Source organism: Sarcophilus harrisii, chromosome 4 (genome assembly GCF_902635505.1).
Source record: "Sarcophilus harrisii chromosome 4, mSarHar1.11, whole genome shotgun sequence".
In the NCBI taxonomy this organism is placed as follows: domain Eukaryota; kingdom Metazoa; phylum Chordata; class Mammalia; order Dasyuromorphia; family Dasyuridae; genus Sarcophilus; species Sarcophilus harrisii.
In genome coordinates this window covers 449,774,443-449,794,405 of record NC_045429.1, presented here as the reverse complement: position 1 = coordinate 449,794,405, position 19,963 = coordinate 449,774,443, and the positions used below count along the sequence as shown (strand labels likewise).

General features: G+C 47.7%; 1 protein-coding gene across 1 annotated transcript in view; it reads left to right on the top strand.

The window, feature by feature from the left end:
* CUX1 (cut like homeobox 1) overlaps positions 1 to 19,963 on the top strand; it is a 244,211-nt gene that overhangs the window by 166,179 nt on the left and 58,069 nt on the right. Inside the window, exons 8-9 of the mRNA XM_031968006.1 lie at positions 8,817 to 8,865; positions 18,340 to 18,444. Coding sequence (XP_031823866.1) covers positions 8,817 to 8,865; positions 18,340 to 18,444 — 154 coding nt within the window. The remainder of the gene's footprint in view (positions 1 to 8,816; positions 8,866 to 18,339; positions 18,445 to 19,963) is intronic.

The following is a 19,963-nucleotide window of genomic DNA, read 5'->3' as shown; positions in this document are numbered from 1 at the left end:
TTAGGGAGCTCGAGTGCTTGTAATGGCTCAAGATTGACAAGAAGAATGGGACTGTAAGAGATCCTGGGTGCTTTGTTCAGTTTGAAGGCACTCCCATTGCAGTCACCTTCATTTTACAAACCTCGCTGCAGCTTTTCAACTTTTCACCCTTGCCACCGAGCGCACCGTGTTCCCCACACGCCAGCGTGGTTAAAAGCAGCGCCAGACCTTCTGGGACCCCCCTCCCCCACTTTCCGGCTTTTACCGGCTCTGGGACAGATTCAGAGATGACAAACGTTTCAGCTCCTGAAACAAATTAATGACTTTCTCCTGTATCCAAATGCCATTTAGTTAAACAGATAAATTCTTTTCAGAAGTGAGTCTCCCATGGGGAGGAAGGTAATTGTTTTTGCCAAACCGAAATCTCACTTTATCCGGCTATTAGGTTTCTAAGCTACCTTCCTCGCATTTGTTTCAGGGCCTTTGTGTGTGTTGAAGGATCCTGCCATGCGTCGGAAGGCTCTTAAACATTCCCCTTGAAAATCCAGGGAGGCCAAAAGCAAAATCCCATCAGCTGAATTGATTTTCCACGTTTGGGGTTTGGTCGAATTTACCAAATGTTCACTGTGTGCCCCCCGCCTACCAGGCTCTCTGCCGGCATGGGAGTCTGATATGATGGGCAGAAACGTCCCGGGACAAAACGTGCTCGCGCGGTGAGGAGGATGGGAGAGCGATGTCTGGGAGAGTCCACGCGCTCCGGAAAGAAGTGAGGAAAGGCTTTGGGGAGGGGCTGGCTCCCAAGATCAGGAAAACTCTGGCAAACTGGCAGATTGGGGAGGTGGGAGGAACAAAGTGATTTGGGGGCCAGAGAGCAAGAGATGTGGGTAATTGTGCTGGAGGTCAGGATCTTGGACTCCCTGGGATGCCGAATTGAGAAATCTGTACTTGTCTGCAGAGTTCTAGGGAGCCATTGACGATTTGTCTTGGGGGGGGGGTTGTTTATTTTTCTGAGGCACTTAGGGTTCAGTGACTTGCCCAGGGTCACACAGCCAGGAAGTGTTAAGTGTCTAAGGTCAGATTTGAACTCAGATCCTCCTGACTTCTGGGCTCATGCTCTATTCACTGCCCCATCTAGCTGCCTCCCAAAGTTTTTTGTTTGTTTTTTTAGCAGGAAAGTGAGTTGATTAGGGCTTTATCAAAGGGAAAATCAATCTGACATCAAGAATACAGACTTGTGAGGTTAAGAAGAGTTCATAGGATTTTGCTTTTGTCTCTTAAGTTCAATGAGGATGGCATCAATGGTAATATAAAGGAAGCTGAGGGACTTTACAGGGGGAGAATCCAAAGATTAATTGAATTGGGATGGGAGGGCTTAGAAGTAAATAATTAAATGTGAGGTCAGGAAGTTTTGAGCCTGAATGACTGGGAGGGTGATAGTGAGAAGGTCTAAGTGATTTACCTAAAGTCACCCTTAAGAAGCAGGTAGCCCAGCTGGGAGACAACCGGCGGGCCGTCAAACACTGTGAACTTGGTCTCTTCCAACTCGGTGAGTATGTGGTAGATCCTCCCAGAGCTGAGGCTCTTGGATACTAACATAGAATAAAGTTGTATATATAAAGAGAGAGACAGAGAGAGAAGGAAGAAAGGGAGGGAGGGAGGGAGGAAGAAAGGAAGGAAGGAAGGAAGGAAGGAAGGAAAGAAGGAAGGAAGGAAGGAAGGAAGGAAGGAAGGAAGGAAGGAAGGAAGGAAGAATGAGGGAGAGAGAGGAAGAATGGGAAGAGAGACAAAAACAGAGAGGAAGAGAGACAGAGGAGGAGAGAGGAAAAGAGGAAGAGGGGAGAAGGAGAGAGACAGAAAAACAGAGAGATGGAGGGAGAAATAAAGAGGAAGAGACATAGACAGCGAAAGAGGAAAAGGAGACTGAAACGAAAAGAAGAAGAGGGGAGGAGAGAGGGAGAGAGAAGAGAAGAAGAGAGGAGGAGAGGCAGAGAAAAAGAGAGATGGAGAGAGAGGGATAACTATTTCAGTGCCATTGACTTCCTTTATAATCTTGTCTATTTTATTTAATGCTTGTAAAAACCTGATTATGAGGCATCCGTCGGCTTCCTCCGCGGGCCCAATGGGACCAGGACCCAAAAAGAGGTTCAGGCTTCTCCCTTAGAGGCATCTCGTTTGGGTCCCAGGAGCTCTCTCCTCTCTGCTATTGAGATTATTGACTTCAGGCTTGTATCTAAAAGGATTTGATGATCCCGACAGCATGTCCTTTCCATGTTCCCCTCCGCCTCCAAGATGGACTTTGTGCTAACAAATCAGCAATCTGTCTCAGGGGAAGGGGCAGATTTCCACGAAGTACAGTTGAGGATCACAGAGCACGGTGTCAAAGTCAATACCCGGCTTTTAAGATGAATATATTTTCAGTCCTATCGACCTTGACCGTGTATAAAGATTATGTGTTCACCCAGAGAAGGCCCTGCCTTGATCTGTGAGGGCCTGCTGGAAAGAACCCCTCATTCTAGGCTAGGCTAGAATCAGCTGCTGCTTCGGAGTCAGAGCCGAGGTTAATAGATCGGTGGAGGCCGTTTTGTTGGCTCATAAAAAGGTGAGAGAATGAAATTTTGATAATAAATAGACCGGCTGAGCAAACAGTAGACGCAGTTATTATGGACTTTTGGAAATAAGTGAATTTCTACTAATGCTGAATGTCAGCCGCTGATGGAGTAGTTGGGCTCTGAAAATGAAAAGAACGCGGCGTTTGGAAGACTCTTTGGAATACTGTTGACATTTGCTCTGAAGAAGTACATACAATTTAATTCATTACTGCACTTTTAAGATAACATTTATAGTTGTGGTATTAACCTCTGTGTGTTTTATTTCGATATCGAGGGTAATTTTATGGAAGGATTAGGGTTTTTTTTTCCTTTTTTATTTGGTGAAAGGGGAAGGGGGGGAGGATTAGGAAATGTTCATAGAGAAAATGTTCTCATATGACCAACGCCGGCATTAAAATACTTTAAAAAAAAAAAAGAAGAAGAAGAAGAAGAAGAAGAAGTGCTGTTGTCTAATTAGCTCTGTTGTAAACCACAGACATGGAGCTGAAAGGTATCTTAGAGGCCGTCTGGCCTGCCCCTTTCATCTTACAAATGGGGAAACTGAGGCTGAGGGTAAATGACTTATTATTATCATCTTGTTCTCAGCTCTTTCTATGAGGTAGAACTAGGGAGGATCCTGCAATAAAATAAAGCCTCTGTTCTTCTATGATTTTCCACATTTGATGTTCTATTAAGAGATGGATTAAGGAACTACTTTATTATTTTTTGTAATTGAAGTGTGAGGATGGATCATCAGAATGTTGGTAGTCTAATTGTTCGGTGGCTTGTATGATTCCATTGGTTTGGGAATCTCCCAATGAAGAAATTCCCTCCATCAGTGCAGGTGAGCCTCTTTTCTGCGCCCCATGGTCCCTGGGGCATCTATTCTTAAATGTTTGTTGACTGACTGATTTGACCCTTTAAGCAATTATCCTCCTTTGGCATGGATGTAAAGAGCCTTAGATCTGGACCCAGAAGGCCTGAGTTCGAGCCTAGATTTTGCTACTTGATAGGTGGGCTAGGACTCCTGGACAGCCTCCCAAAGGCTCAGGTTCCCTGTCCATAAAATGGTGACATTATGGGCACATGTGCTGGGTGTATCGCTGAGATGTTGCGAGGGAGGCGTCATGGCGCAGTGGACCCTGCGTTTGGACCCTGTTCCGAGTTTGGATCCTGGCTCTCACTGGAGCAGGTCACTTCTCCCTGCTTCCCCCTGTGTATAAGGAGGAACTGGACCAGATACTGCTAAGATCCCTGCTAGGGTCCCGGCCCTCGATTTCCTCATCTGAAAAATGGGGGAAGGCAAAGGTTGGAACTTCTGAGGTTCCCTCCAGCTCTGTGTCCGTAGTCCCTAAATACATAAAGCGCCACATGCTCCCCCACCCCAGGACAGGTATTGCGCCATGCTGACAATGGCTGGCAGGACTTGCCTAGGAAGGTGTTGAGACTCAAAAACAGTGCTCCGAAGTGCTTTGCCAGCCCCGCTGGCTCCCTTCCACGGGTGCTTCTAGAAGGGAGACCGTAAGTCTCTATAGACCCTGCCATCACCTACGTTAAGGACCTCTGCTGGAGGACAGGGCAGAGGGAAGGGCTTCATTCTGGCTGGACGTTCAGGGCTTGTCCGGCCAGGACCAGGTGAGAGCAGAGGGGATCAGAGCGGGTCTCCAAAACGCTTCCCAGGAAACTGGGCAGAAGACAGGAAAGTGATATTCCAGCTAACTGGAAACGCCCCACAATGATCACATCCAACTCGAGAAGTAGCTCCCGGACTGAGTGGAAACTTTGGGAGTCAGCTTGTTTCAGACAGACCTGTGGGGATCTTGTTCTTTATGGGCAATAGTCCTGGAGAATTTTTAGTTCTCCCAGTGCATCCGTGCCCACAGGTCACCTGCACTCTGTGTGCAGAATGGCAGGGTTGAAGGGAATCATCTGTTGGCAAACATTTTACAGATAAGGAAACCGAGACCCCGATGGATTAAGCCCTGGCCAGGATGGCAGCCTGCCTGGGGGCAGAACTGGGCTGAGGATGTCGGTCTTCTGGCTCCCTGATCTAGTTCCTGGTCCCCTCGTGGCTATTTTCAACATGGCAAGCAAATCGTGGTCCCTTTCTGCTGTCGGTGGCGCCCTTTGCTCTCCTGTGTCTTTTCCATTCTTTTTCTGCTCTAAATTTTTGACTAGAAGAGGGAGCCTTCCATTCTTTTAAACACTATTTGCATACTCCTTGATCCTCCTCAAAGGGGAGCAGCTGGAGGTGGGTAGGGTAAGTCAGAGAAGCACAACCTGGCTCACTTGGTGAGAGGCTGGTTTTGCTGACCTAGGGGTTCCCCCGCCCTTTTCTTCTTGCTCTGAGACTCGGCGGGGATGGGCGGAGAGGGTGAGGGACACCGGAGATCAGCGGTGTAGCTGGTCTGAAAACCAGTTGCACCAACAAAAAGGAAAAGCGTTTTCGTAGATAACCTCTGTCCATGTTTTCACTAAAAGATCGTCTGTGAGGGGGACACACTTAGTCCCCTCCTTCTCCTTGCTTTGGCCAGTTCCTTTCTACCCAACTGCTCCCTGTTCCCAGAACAGTTCATCCCTCGCCAGGTGGGGTCATGGGCTCTCACCAGGGCCCTCCCTTGGGTCAAAGCCCCCCCCACATCTGCCTTCCAAAGGAGAACCTTCCCGGCCTCGGCCTCTAAAGGGAAGGAGCCCGTGTTAGCCACTGCTTTGCCAGTGCCCTTCCTGAAGGGTGGTGCCCAGCATGGCACCTTAACCGGCAGGGGCAGCAGGATGTCCGGTCCCTCCAGGGCGACCTTCGGCGGGGGACCTTTCCTCACGGCCCCCGCGTTTCCACACCTCCCTTTCAGCTCCCCACTGTCCGAGGCGCTTTCCTGGTTGGCTCGAGAGGCGCTTCCGCTCCTGGCCTCTCTTTCACCACCTTGGCGCCCGCTGCCAGTCTCTCCTGTCTCTGCTTGATGGCTCATCCCCCGGGGGCAAGGCCTGTGCCCTCTCTGTTCTGCTCCCTCATCCCATAGCACCTCGCTCCCTGCCAGGAGCCTTGTGGGTGCCCAGTAAATTTTAATTGAGTGATTTATTGGATGAAATCATTAGCAACGCTGCAGTTGACGGACTTGTCTCGGCAGCAGCTTCCATTTCCCCAAAGCGCTGTCACAGGGTGGTGCCCTTCAGCTTGACAAAGACAGATTCCGGCCGGACACGCCATGGTGGCGGTCGTGGGGGCTCCTGACACGCGACGGATGCGGGCTGGGCTCTGTGCCTCCCACCCGCCACTGCTCCTCATCATCGTCAGTCCATCCCGAGGGCAGCGCCGACGCCGGCCGATCCTAGCGTGGGGTAACGACCCTAGAGTGGGTGTTCTGGGGCAGTGGGACATATCTTTCAGGGCTTGAAAGTTGGGTTTGGGGTAACCCGCCATGTTTAGTCATTGGGGCTACCACCTCCCCTCCCCCTTCTGGCTGACGTTTCATCATCAGTGTTCACTGCCATCATTTGGACATTCTGCTGCTTGTGTCACCGAGAGACCCCACGAGTCAGGAAATCGACCCCCAAATAGCTCCATGTCACACACGGTTCTGCACATTGGAACAGTCTGGGCAGCCCGGCCTAGGAGCAGAATCTGATTCCTGAGGCTGACGAAAGGGCGCCGGAGCACAGGGGCTGGATTCCCCGGGCAGGCCGGCTGGCGGCGTCTGGTGGGAGGACCGGGCTCCGGGCTGAGCTCTTCTTGGAGCCTCACAATAACCCTGGGGAGGAGTGCTCCTTCTGACAGGTGAGGAAACTGAGGGAGCTGGAGTGGCCTGCCCAGGACCTTGGGCCCACACATATCTGGCCTTCCCGACCGCAGGCCCAGAGTCTGGGCAGGGCTGGGCTCAGGCCGTGAAAGGCTGTTGGGCACAGCCATCAGTCTCTGAGGCTGCCCAGGCACCTTCCATCCCGGCACCTCCCCTATGAGGGCCTGGGCCAGCTGCCGCCTCCCTGTTCCCACCCCTTGTCCCTTGGACAGACATCTCCGGAGCATGGCTGCTCTCTCCACCGAGGCAGATCGCGGCCCCTGCAGACCCAGGAATGGTACAAGGGAGATGGGGGAGCCTTTGTTTTCCTCCAGCTCTGATGCGCTCCGGGTTCGTTTCCCTCAAGAATCTGGTCTTTGGGCTCTTTAACCTTTACTTGGTGATGACACACAGGGCTCACAGCTGGAAGGCGGGCCTTCAGAGCGGGAGAATCTCCTTCAGAATGGACCTGGGCTTGGAGCAGTGGAGATTGTCATGGGGGAGACAGACAGCTGAGCGCTGGGCTGGCTGGGGGCCAGAGCTGAGGGGGCAGATCGGTCACTACACAAGCATTTATTAATCACTGACTGTGCACTGTTACCCGCACCTGTCTGAGGCTACAGAACAAGAGTAAAGTGGCCTCTGAGCCAGGGAGTTCCCCCTGTGGCCTCGGCTCTCTCCATGGCCTTTGAGGTCCTCCTGAGTCAGCTCTGTCTGCCCCGAGGAAATGAGGATTCTGGAAAAACTCCATGTCTGGCTGTGATCCTGAGCTCTAAGCCCCCTCCAGGAAGCCTGCCCTTCTTTGAAGACCCCCTGCAGGGAGAGTCAGAGTTCCCCAAGTCAGCTCCTGGGGCCTTGCTTCTTGTTTCACGGGGAGAGATTCCCCCCAAGCAGAGCCCGTTTTACTGGGTGGTGAGAGTGAAGGATGCGTGGTCCAATGGGTGGTGCCTGCGGAGCACTGCTCTGGAAGAGAGGCCCATGATACAGGGACCAATAGGAAGGGAGGAAGGGAAAAGGGAGGAAGCGAGGGATAGAGGGAGAGAAGGAAGGAAGGATGAAAGGAAAGAAGGAAGGAAGGATGGATAGGTGGGAGGATAATTAGTGAGGCTCACCCATCACTAAGCCTTTAGAGACTCCCAAAGAGGGTGCACAAGACACCTCCAGAATGGCCTTAGGGGCACCCTTGGCAGACAATCAGGTCCTGGCCCAGCCTGTGTAGACAGAAGGCCCAAGAGCTGTGGACACCTGGACGAGACGCCTGCAGGACCTCCGCTAGATTTGAGTCTCAGTGAGGTTTTCTTTTTAGTTCTTGCCCTCCTTGTAAGGTAGAAAGGGTACAACAGCAATTGTCCCCTTTCACAGATAAGGAAACTGAGTCCCAGAGATTTTAAAGGTCCGAAAAGCAGGCCCAGGGCTAGGGTGTGCACACAACCCCCAGCACTCATGTTTCCCTTTCTCCTCTCCCCGTCCCCCCGCCCTGTACCAGTACATGGGGGGCACTGCTTCCTCTCTGGCTCCAGGGCCTCTTTGCTCCCATGCAGCCGCAGCCTCTGCCCCCACTTTTCTCCTTTGGGGGGGGGCTCCTTCAGATACGCCTCCCGGCCTCACTGACCCGCCTCAACCGCACGATGCTCCCCACTTTCTCTGTTTCGATGTTTGCTGGCAAAGGAAGGACGCCCTCCACCCTTTGTCCTGCAGATCTTCCCTGCGTGGGGTGCAAGCCGGAGGGGGCTGATGAACGAGACCATTTCAGAGGAGGGGGGAGAACTTTTCCCAGGCTTCTTTCAGTGACCCAGAATGAGGGTGTTTCACTGTGGTTTGGACTTGTCTCATTCACTTTAACTGGGCGGGGTCTCTCTGTCTGTCTCCATCTGCTTTTGCCTGTCCTTCCCCACCCTTCTTTCTCTGTATGTCTCAGTCTATCTCTTGTTTCTCTCCTCTCTGTCTCTGTCTCTCTCTTTCTCTCTGTGGGTGTGTCTCACTGTCTCTGTCTCTCTCCCTCCCTCTCCTCTTTCTGTCTCTGACTCTGTCTCTGTCTCTGTCTCTTTCTCTCTCCCACCTTCTCCTCTCTCTCTCTCTCTCTCTCTCTCCCCCCCCCCCTCCTGCCCCATCCCCCTTGCCTTCCCTCCCCTTCTCTCTCTCTGATTGGGAGTGTCTGTGCCCCCGGTTGGTACCTGCCCAGGTACTAGAGAGGATCTGGGAGCCATGGCCCAGGTTTAAGTCAGGTGAGGGCCTTTGCTCGGTACAGATGGTGGGAGTTCCAGCGCAGCCTCGGTCTGATCCAGCCCCGCCACCTAAGGTGTAATCGCGGCTGTGGCGAAGGGTCCCCTCGTGGCTTTGACTCCTGCCTCGGACTGAATCCCGGCTTCTGCCGGGGCCACCTTGTTGGTGGGGCCTCCAGCCTGCCGGCCCCGGACTCGGCTCCCCGAGGCCTCGTGTCACTGAGCGCTTCTCCTCTTCTCTCCCTTCTCCCTAGGGCCGACGAAATTGAAATGATCATGACTGACCTTGAAAGAGCAAACCAGGTAAGACTTAGAATGGGCTCGGGAAGGGGATCAGGGGAGGGGGGAGGGGTCATTCTGGCCCCCGGGAGTGAGTCTTATCCACAAAGAGCCTCCTTCTTCCTGTTAGACGTTCTTCCTTTCTTGGAATCCAGAGTGAGATTTAAAGCCCACGGGCCAGCAGGGGACCACACTGACTCCTGTGCGGGATTCATCGTTGCCTCCTGCCAGTGAGGGGGAAGTCCGCGCCTTAGGGCCCTGGCTGAGTTACTCCTGGAGGACGGAGCACGTTTGTCAGTGGGCCGGCTAGGCCCCAGCCCCCACCCAGCTCTGAAATGCCCCACAGCTAGTAGCGGCCACCAGGCGGCTGGCCCAACCTCTGTCCATTCCTAGGGCCTCTCGTTGGAGCCAAATGGCCCCAAACTGGCCCTCGGCTGTCAGCACTGAGGGCATCAAGGCAGTTGGATTTAACCTACAGGTTTTAAAAACCAATATTAAGGAGGAGCTGTGGTTGGCCCTGGGCCTCCAGAGAGAGCCGTGTGTGTGTGTGTGTGTGTGTGTGTGTGCGCGCGCGCATGTACATGAGTGAAACACCATCCTTAGTCCATGAGCCATCTCGGAACTGTTTCCTCTGTGCCGGGCATCATACTAGGGATTTGGAATACTGAGACAGAAATGGACTGGTCCCTGCCCTCAGAGGGCTTTTAGTCTCTTGTTGGAGATAATTTATCCATTGATAATGATGATGATGATGATGATGGTGGTGGTGGTGGTGGTGGTGGTGGTGGTGATGGTGGTGGTGAAGAATGAACTCAAAAAACTTATCAGCCAGGGAACCATTGGCCCGGGGACACACACCCTATGTATCAAGGAGGACTGAGACATTTTTTTATTTCCACATATGTATATATACATACACACATTGTATATATTATGTCTATTATTTATGCACTAAAGACACAGTATCACATTATTGTTCACTATTGAATATTCATAACAATGACTGATTTTCCTCAGGAAAAAGCTGAATTATAGTCTATATCCTTTGATTAAGAAAAAAGAAAAACATAATTTTTTTGTTTATGGATTTTTTTATTAAAGCTTTAATTTCAAAACATAGTTATGGATAATTTTTCAACATTGACCCTTGCAGAGCCTTGTGTTCCAAATTTTCCCCTCCAGCCCCTCCCCTAGATGGCAAGCAATGCAATATATGTTATACATAACATATAATTTTTAAAAAGATTTCTCCCTTAAATTAATTATTTTTTTTTAATTTCCCCAAAGTCCGAGAGAGCTGTAGCTTTATTAGAAACCCACCGAAGTAGAAATTCTTCCCTTTGTTTGTGTCATGGACCCCAACGGCCATCTGCCAAAACCTATGGGCCGCTCTTAGAATTGTGGTTTTAAATGCATAAAATTAAAAACTTGGGAGCCAAATGACCCCAAACTGGCCTCGGCCATCAGTTCCAAGGGCATCAAGGCAGCTGGATTTAGCCTACAGGTTCTAAGGGAGGCCCTGGGCCTCCAGAGAGAGCCCTGCATATGTATGTCTGTGTGTGCATGTGTATAAATGTATGTTAATATACATATAACATATATAATATAGTTAACAAAAGATTTTTTAAAAAATAAATTCATGGACCCCAGACTTTATATCCTCTTGTTGATGGGGGATCAAGTCAAAGCTAGAAAGAACCTCAAAAAATAGTCTGACCCAAACCCTACTCAATTAAGAGTCTTGAAGAACCCGGGCCTGGCTGGTGGTCCTCCAGCCTCTGCTTAGAAACCTTCTCCATGGAGATGAACTCCACCTCCCTGCAGCATCCAGCTGCCGGTCGTTTCTCCCTTCAAGGCCCAGGTGACGACCGCCAGCCTCAGCTGAGTACCGAGATCCTTACAAGCTTCCCTTGAAGACTTCCACCCAAGCTTGGCTTTCCCTCTGCTGCGAAGGCAGTTATTTAAGAACGAAAATTGGCCCCAACTCTTTGTTTTGCTCTTTTTGCGGTAAGAGGAGCCCAGGGCTGTGAGGAGCGTGTTTGCCCATGAAAGCTCCGTTCAGGTGTCCCATGGGCTGCGGCATCTCTCCACCCAATTTTACAGCTGGGTGGCCTCCATCACAGGGAGGGTGGAAGTTCTGCCCAGACTTGCACTCAACCTGGCACTGCTAGAACCCATCCTTGAGCTCCCAGATCACTGCTCTGTGGTCCCTCAGCGGGATCTTGCTTGCCACGTGCAGATGGAGTAAGGAAGCGAGTGACTTACATTAACAGAACCTCCCCCAGCGACCACTCGGTGCAAAGAGTGTGACCTTAAAGACACTGAGGGCCAAGGAAATAAGAGAGTAAATAGAATTCACGTGAAACAAATGGAACTCAGTATTATGAGACTCATTATTTGCTTGATTTTTGTTTGTTGAGGAATGGAAGGGGACATTGATCAGGAGGACCTTGCGGGGAAAACTTTGGCTATCTACAAGCCCATACCTGGCATCAAAAAAAGTGCTTAATAATTGCTTGTTCCTCATTTATTTCCCACCAGTAATGGTTTTCAAGGCTTTAGCTATTTAGATGGGATAGGAGAAAAATCTTGTAATGTTTCCCTTTCTTTCAAGAATAACAATATGTACTTTAATTCCTCTGTTAAATACAGCAATCTAGGTCTTCTTGATCACAGATAGAAATCCTCAGGACATGGGTTGAGTGCTCTGAAATTGGGTTTGTCCTAGGTTTCCACAATTTCTCCACTAGGAATCAATCAGGAGGCGCCTACTGTGTGCCAAGCCTGGGGCAAAGTGCTGGGGATGCCATCAGGAGAATGAAATGACCCCATTTTCAGGAAGCTCATCTTCTCTCCTGTTAGGCCGGCCGCTTAATTTCTGGCATCTCTCCATTTGTTTGGTGCTTTTTAAAGGGCCAAAGGCTGTGCCTTCAGCACTACATGGCTCCCTTGGGGTGGGGTCTCTTAACCTGGACTCTGTGGACTTGTGTTTTTGGTATTCTGATAACTCTTACAGCATACTGGATTTCCTTTGTAATGTCTGTGTTTGATGCATTTAACCCTCATTCTGAGAAGGAACCCACAGACGTCACCGAATTGCACGGGGGCCCATGGCATAATGGAGAAAGTGCCCTGAATAGAGTGGGGGCAGGAACCGGGGTCGCTTTGTCATTGTAGCCAAGGCCGCAGCTCCTGACACGCAGGCCGGGATCAGTATTTGCTGAATTAATTTAAATGTTTGAAAAAGAGGCCTTTTAGCTTTGTAGGCGAGAGTTCTAGCAGCTGAATTATAGGGTCAAGTGACATATGAGATTTTGTAATACCGGATCAGCTTTGCAGCCTGTTTTGATGACTCCTCGGAATAAACTGGCATGGGATTGGCCATTTCGTGTATAGTGGGGCCACCACCCCGGGCACCGTGCCACACTTTGCCCCCAAGCGTGTTCCGAAAGGTAAGCGAGCCGTCTGAAGTCACTGCGGCCTTCCCGAAGGACGGCCCCACAGACAGGGAGTTTACAAGTGATGTCAGGGAACACGCTGGCTGATCCGAAATGCCATTGCTCATCATGTGAAGACTTGAGAAAGGAATTTATAAGGCAGGCAAAAGTCCTGACTAGTCAAAAGAACGATTGAGGGGGAGAAGACCCGGGGGACCGTAGATTCGTGACAGAAGCACATCTGGGATACCATTTGAAGGGTCCATCACCATGGCACCGAAGCTTTGGGTCATTGTCTCATTTTTGAGACCGATGTGGTACAAGCCACTATTTGTGCTGAGGCCCCAGAGGCCTCAGAGAGTAGGGGTGGCTATGACCAAGGGGGTCCAGCGAGAGAGAACAGAAAGTGAGCCCACACAGGCGTCCTGTCCATGTGCTCGCACCAGGCTCTCCATCAGAGATGCCCCAGCAGGAGCAATTTACTCGTTCCTTGGCATATCGTGTTATTTTTGCATGAGACATGACATCAGGACGTCCTTCTGAGACCCATAGCTGTGGTTTACCATCGATGGAACAACAGAGGGCTTGTCAGCAGTCAATTAAGTGCGCGTCTCATTTACACCTGTTTGGGAAAGCCGAGTTCTTGCTTTAATACCCACTTTTTTAATTGGGAGCAATAAAGATTCTGAACTTTCAAGTCAGTGAGATAAAGAAAAGACAGTTTTGTACTTTAAAATCACATCAAGTCCTGCCTTGGGACTCGAGAAGCTCATTAATCTCAGAAGCTGCTCTTGGCCTCTGCCCAGGGGTCCGAGCCCCGATCCCTGCCTTGTGGGGGCCCTCAGCCCTCTCCTAGAAACTCTTCAGGTGGCGTCCCCAGCCAAGGAGGCCCTGAGAGAACACAGCGGGGGCCAGGGAGAAGGCAGGCCTCTGAGTGTGGGTTTTGCACCCTCCTGGACATCAGGATTCCCTCAAGGGATGACTGTGGAGATCTTACTTCAGAGGAAGCCAAGCTGGCCCAGGGCCCTCATCCTTATCCCCACCTTACCGATGGCCAGGCCCATCTAGCTGCTGGTGTCTGGGGAGGGATTTGAACTTGCATTCTCTTGACTCCATACCCAGCATTCTGGGCTCAGCACCCCCCCAGCTTTCCCCTTTTCAGCCATTGACACTGAGGCCTCAGAGCCCAAAAGACTTGGATTCAGTTTCTCCCTCTGAGACTCCCAGGCCCAGTCACTTCCCAATAGGGACCCAGGGCCTGCTTGAGGGTCTAGGATGTACCCCAGATGCCTGGATTGGTAGAGGAAGCTTCCAGACCGGGAGTTGCTTCTCTAACATGCAGGAACTTGACAAGGCCCTGTGGCTGAAGTCTGTTCGAGCATCTTACTTTCAGAGGGATAAATGAATGGAAAAATTCTGATCCCAAAGTAGGCCTTTATTGGGAAGAAAAGGGAATGAGAGAGAGAGTGTGTGTGTGTGTTTGTGTGTGTGTACATACATGCACATACATGAGCCAGGCGCTGGACTACGCACTTTAATTATTATTTCATTTGATTATTATCCCCATTTTACAGATGAGGAAGTTGAGGTGAAGTGACTTCCAGGATCACATGGCTAGAATGTGTCTAAGGCCCATTTTATTACCTAGCAGGTGACAAAACAAAAATGGAAAGTCCTTTACCCTCAAGGAACTTAGTCCAATGGAGGGGCCTCCACATATGGAGTAGTGGTGGCCAGGGCAGCGGAAAGTTAGAGAGAGATTTAAAAAGGGGTGGGAACTTGATGGGGAAGGGGGATGGAGATAGAGCCATAGGGACACATAACTGTGGGAAGCCAGCTCCTCTCCTCAGTCTGGCTTAGCACAGCTTGTGGACCTCTCCCTTCCCGAGAAGTGACTTCAGAGTTGGCATTTTAGGGGCATCTAGTTGGTGTAGTAGATAGAGCATCAGCCCTGCAGTCAGTAAGACCTGAGTTCAAATCTGCCTTCAGACATTTAACACTAACTAGCTGTGTGATTCTGGGCAACTCACTTGACCCCAATTGCCTCAGCAAAAAAGAAAAAGAGTTGACATTTTGGTTGAGAGGGAGGAGTACAAAGTGTGTAAAGTCCACCCACCTTGACAGATCACCACTCTGCCATTTAATGAGTCATTGGGCGCTTTCCCTCGAACCACTTCGGTCTCCTTAGCTGCCCGTCCTAATTCTTCCTGAAAGAAATCACGGACTGCCTCAGCAAGAAACACCATGAGAGAGACCTTCCCTCCCCTCGTGAACTAGCTCTCCTTAGAGCAGAAGATCCATGAACCTGAGTGCTTCATGTTGTGATCACTGTATTTCAAGATTTACCTGAGATAGCAGAGAGAATATCAAGCCTTCACTAAAAGCCAAAAGGAGCCAGGAAGTCACTGTGAAGCAAAGCACAGTGGCCGGAACCTTGTATAGTGAATAAGTGAGCTAGAAAAATCTGTGGGCCCACATGAAGGAGTGTTCTAGACCCAGGAGATCAAACGGCTGAGTTACTGAAGAACCTTAGCCAAAGAGACTAGAGCACTGCACCCCGACTCGGGAAGACCCAGATTCAAATACTGCTTCCAACAGGTATTGACTAGGGGACCCCCCGACAAGGCACTTGAGGGCAAGGGGGTCAGCGTAGGCCCTGCTCTGAAGGATCAGTTGACCTTCTCTAATATTAAACCCTGTCTCTACAAAAAGATTCATTGCTTATTTGTTTGTGCTGGTGAAAAAGATAAGGGGGCCCCATCTATTTGATAATTAAGAAATGGCTGAAAAAAAATCAGGACATCTTCATATAATGTTATTGTGCCATTGAAATTACAGATGCATCAGTGTGAAGGCACATGTGAAGAGAGAAAATCATGCAAATGGTAGAACTGAAGAGAAAGAATAGCACCGATACTCTAATGGCGATATAAATACAAAAGCAACAAGACAGCACCTTGAGCAGGACAGAGAACTACCAGAAAGGAACATAAAATTGACGCATTATTAGTAGTAATAGTGACCCATTAAAGTCGATTTTTATAGCAAATGTTTCTAATTATATGGTTAGACTGAGGATGGGTTATTTCTTTTCCTTTATTTTTTCTTGTTTGTTAACTTTATAATAAAAAATATTAATTTTTAAATAAAGAAAAATCACGTCAAGGAACTTCTTCATAAAATGGGAAAAGAAGCTAGTATTAGCTTCTATCTGACCAGGTCCATGCTCCCTCTTTTCCAAGGTTCCAGTAGTTGAATTGATATTCAATCCCACATAGGCTTCTCATTCTAGACAAATATAATGTTATTGTTGAATTGTTGACACTAGAGAGTTATGGGAGTTTTGAAGGAAGTTGTACTGAAATAACTGAATCCAATCAAATGTGATTAAAAAAAAAAAGTGGCTGCCAAAGAAGAGCCTAGTACTGGATTCCGTCCATAAACATGGAAATGGAACACAAGGGGAAAAACGAGAGGAAAGAATAATCCAACCTGGAGTAATTACAGTCAAAGTCTGAATGCACCATTGGCTTTTTTTTTTTAAGCTTTTTATTTTCCAAAACATATCCATAGATAATTTTCTAACATAAGCTGTTGCAAAACCTTATGTTCCAGTTCCCCCCCCCACTTCTTCCATCCCCCTCTCCTAGACAGCAAGTAGTCTGATATATGTTAAACATGGTAAATATATATATTAAATCCAACATATGCATACATATTTATACAATTATATTGCTACACAAGAAAAATCAGATCAAACCAGAAAACGATGAAGGAAATAAAATGCAAGCAAACAACAAAAAGAGTGAGAATGCTATGTTGTGAACCACACTCAGTTGGCTCTTTTAGAACACAAGACCATTGGAACCGGACTGAATCATCTCCTTGTTAAAGAGAGTCACGTCCATCAAAATTGGTCATCATATAATATTGATGTTGCCATGTACAACGATCTCCCGGTTCTGCTCATTTCACTCAGCATCGTTTCATTTAAGTCCCTCCAGGTCTCTCTGAAATCATTTCTTATAGAACAATAATATTCCATAGCTGAATGCCCCATTCTTTAAGTCATCGAATGACTTTAAGGAGATTCATACTTTGTTTGAAGCAGAGGAGGATAACATTGATGATCATCCTCCGCCCGTAGCAGAGCCAGCCCTTCATGATGGTGGCCATGTTGTTATTGCTCTAAAGTAATCGGACACCAACTTTTTTTTAAAAGGAAAAGTCAATGTCACGGTTATAACCTGTTGGCTGGCTCCATGATGGCTTCTTTTCTAGGCAGGACAGTATTTTCATAGTCAGTGAAAGAGCTATTGTCAAAACACTCAAATTTTCATGGCAGCATGGAAGGGATTTTGCTCCAGAGGATTTAGCCAAATCAGAAGGGTAAATTTTTCTGAGTGATGAAGTGATTATCAAAAACATTTTGAATGCTGAACAAGAGAGAAATTCGAAACAGTGTTTTACGATAAAGAAAAGGTTTTGCAGGGTTCAAAATTTCGGAATCGACATCAATGAGTGAGAACGAAGCCTGCCCAGGTGTGCCGCCTATTAGCCTTTCTTTGTGGGTACTTTGGTGGAACCCTCCTTTCCACCTTAAGCCATCCTCTCGAGTGTCTGTTTAGCCTTCTCCATGGCAAGGCGTACTGTGAAATTGTGTTTAATATTATTCACAAGATTACAACAGATGTGTGAAATCGGCTAGGGAAAATATGCGAGAAGGAAGGGCAGCTGACAGCATACAGTATATGCAGATGTAACATCTATTAGAAATATCCTCTGTGGTTTGTTTGCATGCAAAGTGAATAGAATCTCAAAACAATGCTGCTCTGAATGGAAGCCATCAGCAAAATTGCTTAAGGCTGCAAAACCCATTACTTATACAACACTGGAGTCTACAGAAAGTACCACAGCATACTAACTTTTTTGTTCTGTTTTTCCTTGAGTACTTCAAATTATTGGCTAAATGTTTTTATACGAATGAAGAAAAAATAATAAATATCCTATTGAGTTTAAGCATTTTTCTTCCTTGGGAATATTTTTTAGTAGCTAAAAGGAAATCTAAATGAACCTGGTCCAGGGAGAAATATTCTCAGGGAGACTATGGACAACTTTATGCTTCAAATTAAGCTCAGTGTTCTTTCAGTGATTCCAGATGGTCACCCTAAAATGTAGGCCTAAAAACTCAACAACTAGGAGGGGAGGGGAGTAGAGGAGGGTAGAGTTGGCCAAATATTAGACCAGCAGACAGACCATGGACTTGTATTTTCCCTCTTGCAACTGGCAGAAGTGTATAACTGCTCTGGTCTCATTAGGCCCTCAAAGATAAATTCTTGGTTGTGTGAAAGATCCCAAATCTTCACCTTCTCTTTCTTCCTGCCTTCTCGGCTCGTCCTTCCCTCTTTGTCTCTCTCTGTGTCCGGATTTCTTCTCTTCTTCCTCCCCATCCCGGTTTGCTCCCTAAATTGGCCCAGGACTTGCAGGGTTCCAGCCGTTCAGTCTTGGGAATCAGTGTGAGGCAAAGGGTTAAACGTGTCGAAGCAACCCTTGCTCTCACAGCAGAAGCTGCATTTATGCCCTTCGCGTTTATGGAAATACTTTCTGAAGAAAAACAAGACCAACATTGTGCGTGTTTTTCGGGGGAGAATGGCCAAAGTGTCTTTAATTCACTGTTTACCCGTGAGAATTACTCCCAAGAGTAAGCCTGCAATAAAATCTTCTTGGTCTACGAGAAGAGAAAGAAATTGAATCAAAAGACTCCATTTCCACTTGTATTTATTCAGTCTGGGAAATTCAGTGGGCCGCAGCATTAGTATCAGCAGGGGATTCCTTGCTCCTAGCGTTAAATTACTGTCATAATCGCTCAATTATTTCTTCCTTGTACTGTTTAAAATAAAAATCCATCACATTCTATGTTTTTTTCTAGCATTTATTAGGTTGAGTGTTTAGGAAAATCAATTATAGTCAGTCAGGCATGAATTGATGAATGTTCCTGTAATAATTGTCAGTTGTTAAACTGAACGTACTTTCTCTTTCCACCCCTTTTCATTTCCTTCAGAGGGCAGAGGTGGCTCAGAGAGAGGCAGAGACCTTAAGGGAACAACTCTCGTCAGCTAACAAATCTCTCCAGCTCGCCACGCAGATCCAGAAGGCGCCCGATGTGGTGAGAGAATATAATATTTACTGGCTCTTACAGGTTTCTGACATTCATGTGACTCGACATCTGCAATTTATGTTTGTGGCTGGGTGGGAGGGAGGGACGGGGAGTGATATCTTTCCTCCTGATTCTTATTTGGGAATTGGTATTTTAAACTAAAACCAAATTATATATTCAGGGAACGTGATTTTAAGCAGTTTACATTACATTACATTACTTATTGAATTAGAAGGTCAGAGCCAAAGGAAAGAAATTTGTTGAGCAGGCAAACGTTTATCTTCGGAGTCCAGAGAGAGAGTCGAAACAGAAGATAATATCTTGGTTATGAAAACTAGAGAAGAAAGAAAGAAACAGAAATCAGCCTTTGCATGTGAACTCTATTAATAAAATAATGATACTTGTTTCGGCAAGTCCGTAAGATGGAGGCCTTGGTGCTGAGGCCTTTTAATAGTCAGGAGAGGACTGCCATCTTCTGTAGATGTTGGAACGGGGTGTTTTTAGTCAAATAAGCAAAATTTGGTCGTCTTTGTTTGTTTTCTTACGTTGACTTGCCTGTCCCCACTGAAAAATAGCTCATAGTTTGCTAGACAGATCAGAGATAATAAATAACAACCTTTTCTTATTTTCCCTGGCGGTTTAAGCTGAAGCTGATACACATACAGCTTCTTCAGAAGCTGAATGTAAATCTCTGACCCCCCACCTCGTCGATTTGCCCATTTCCCGATTTTGCCAGAATTTCTAAAAATAGCTCTCACCTAGAAATCGGATTCATTTGGGTCTTGATCAAGTTGATCTGAGAAGGTTGCTTTCATAAACTGGGAGTTTATATACAAACTTGTATATAAACCTTGACGCTTTTAGAGTCTTTGTTTTGACTAATTCTCTTTCTCCCAAATCACCCACCTCACAGTAAAAAAGGAAGGGAGGTAGGGAAGGAGGGAGGAAAGAAAGGAGGAAGGAAGGAAGGAAGGAAAGAGGGAGGGAGGAAGGAAGGAAGGAAGGAAGAAAGGAAGGAAGGAAGGAAGGCAGGGAGGGAGGAAATTGGCTTCCTCACCAATATACATCTATATATCTTGACCTTGTATAGGATAGAGATCGATATAGCTCAATCTCTGACACAAGATCCACATTGATTGATGGAAAAATCCTAAGTTTAAGACCCAGGTCCTTCAAAGATCTTTAGAGTGGCTTCCAGCACTAGAAGTGTGTAATTAGATTGAGATTCGGTAAACTTAGAATTCAGAAGATCCAGGTTCTGATCCAAGCTCCTTGCTAGCCATGTGACCCAGAACAAGTTATGGAACTCTGGGCCTGTTTCTTCTTGTGTCATGAGGAGGATCAGACCCAGAGGATTGTTGAGGTCCCTTCCAGCTTTAGGTCTGTGATCCTATGGGAAAGGCTTTTATTTCATGTTTACTACTAATTATAGTAGCTGACACACGGACTTTCTGTGTGCTATCTCATTGGATACCCTCAGCAGTTCTTTAGGCTTATTTCCATTTTATAGAAAAAGGAAACTGAGCAA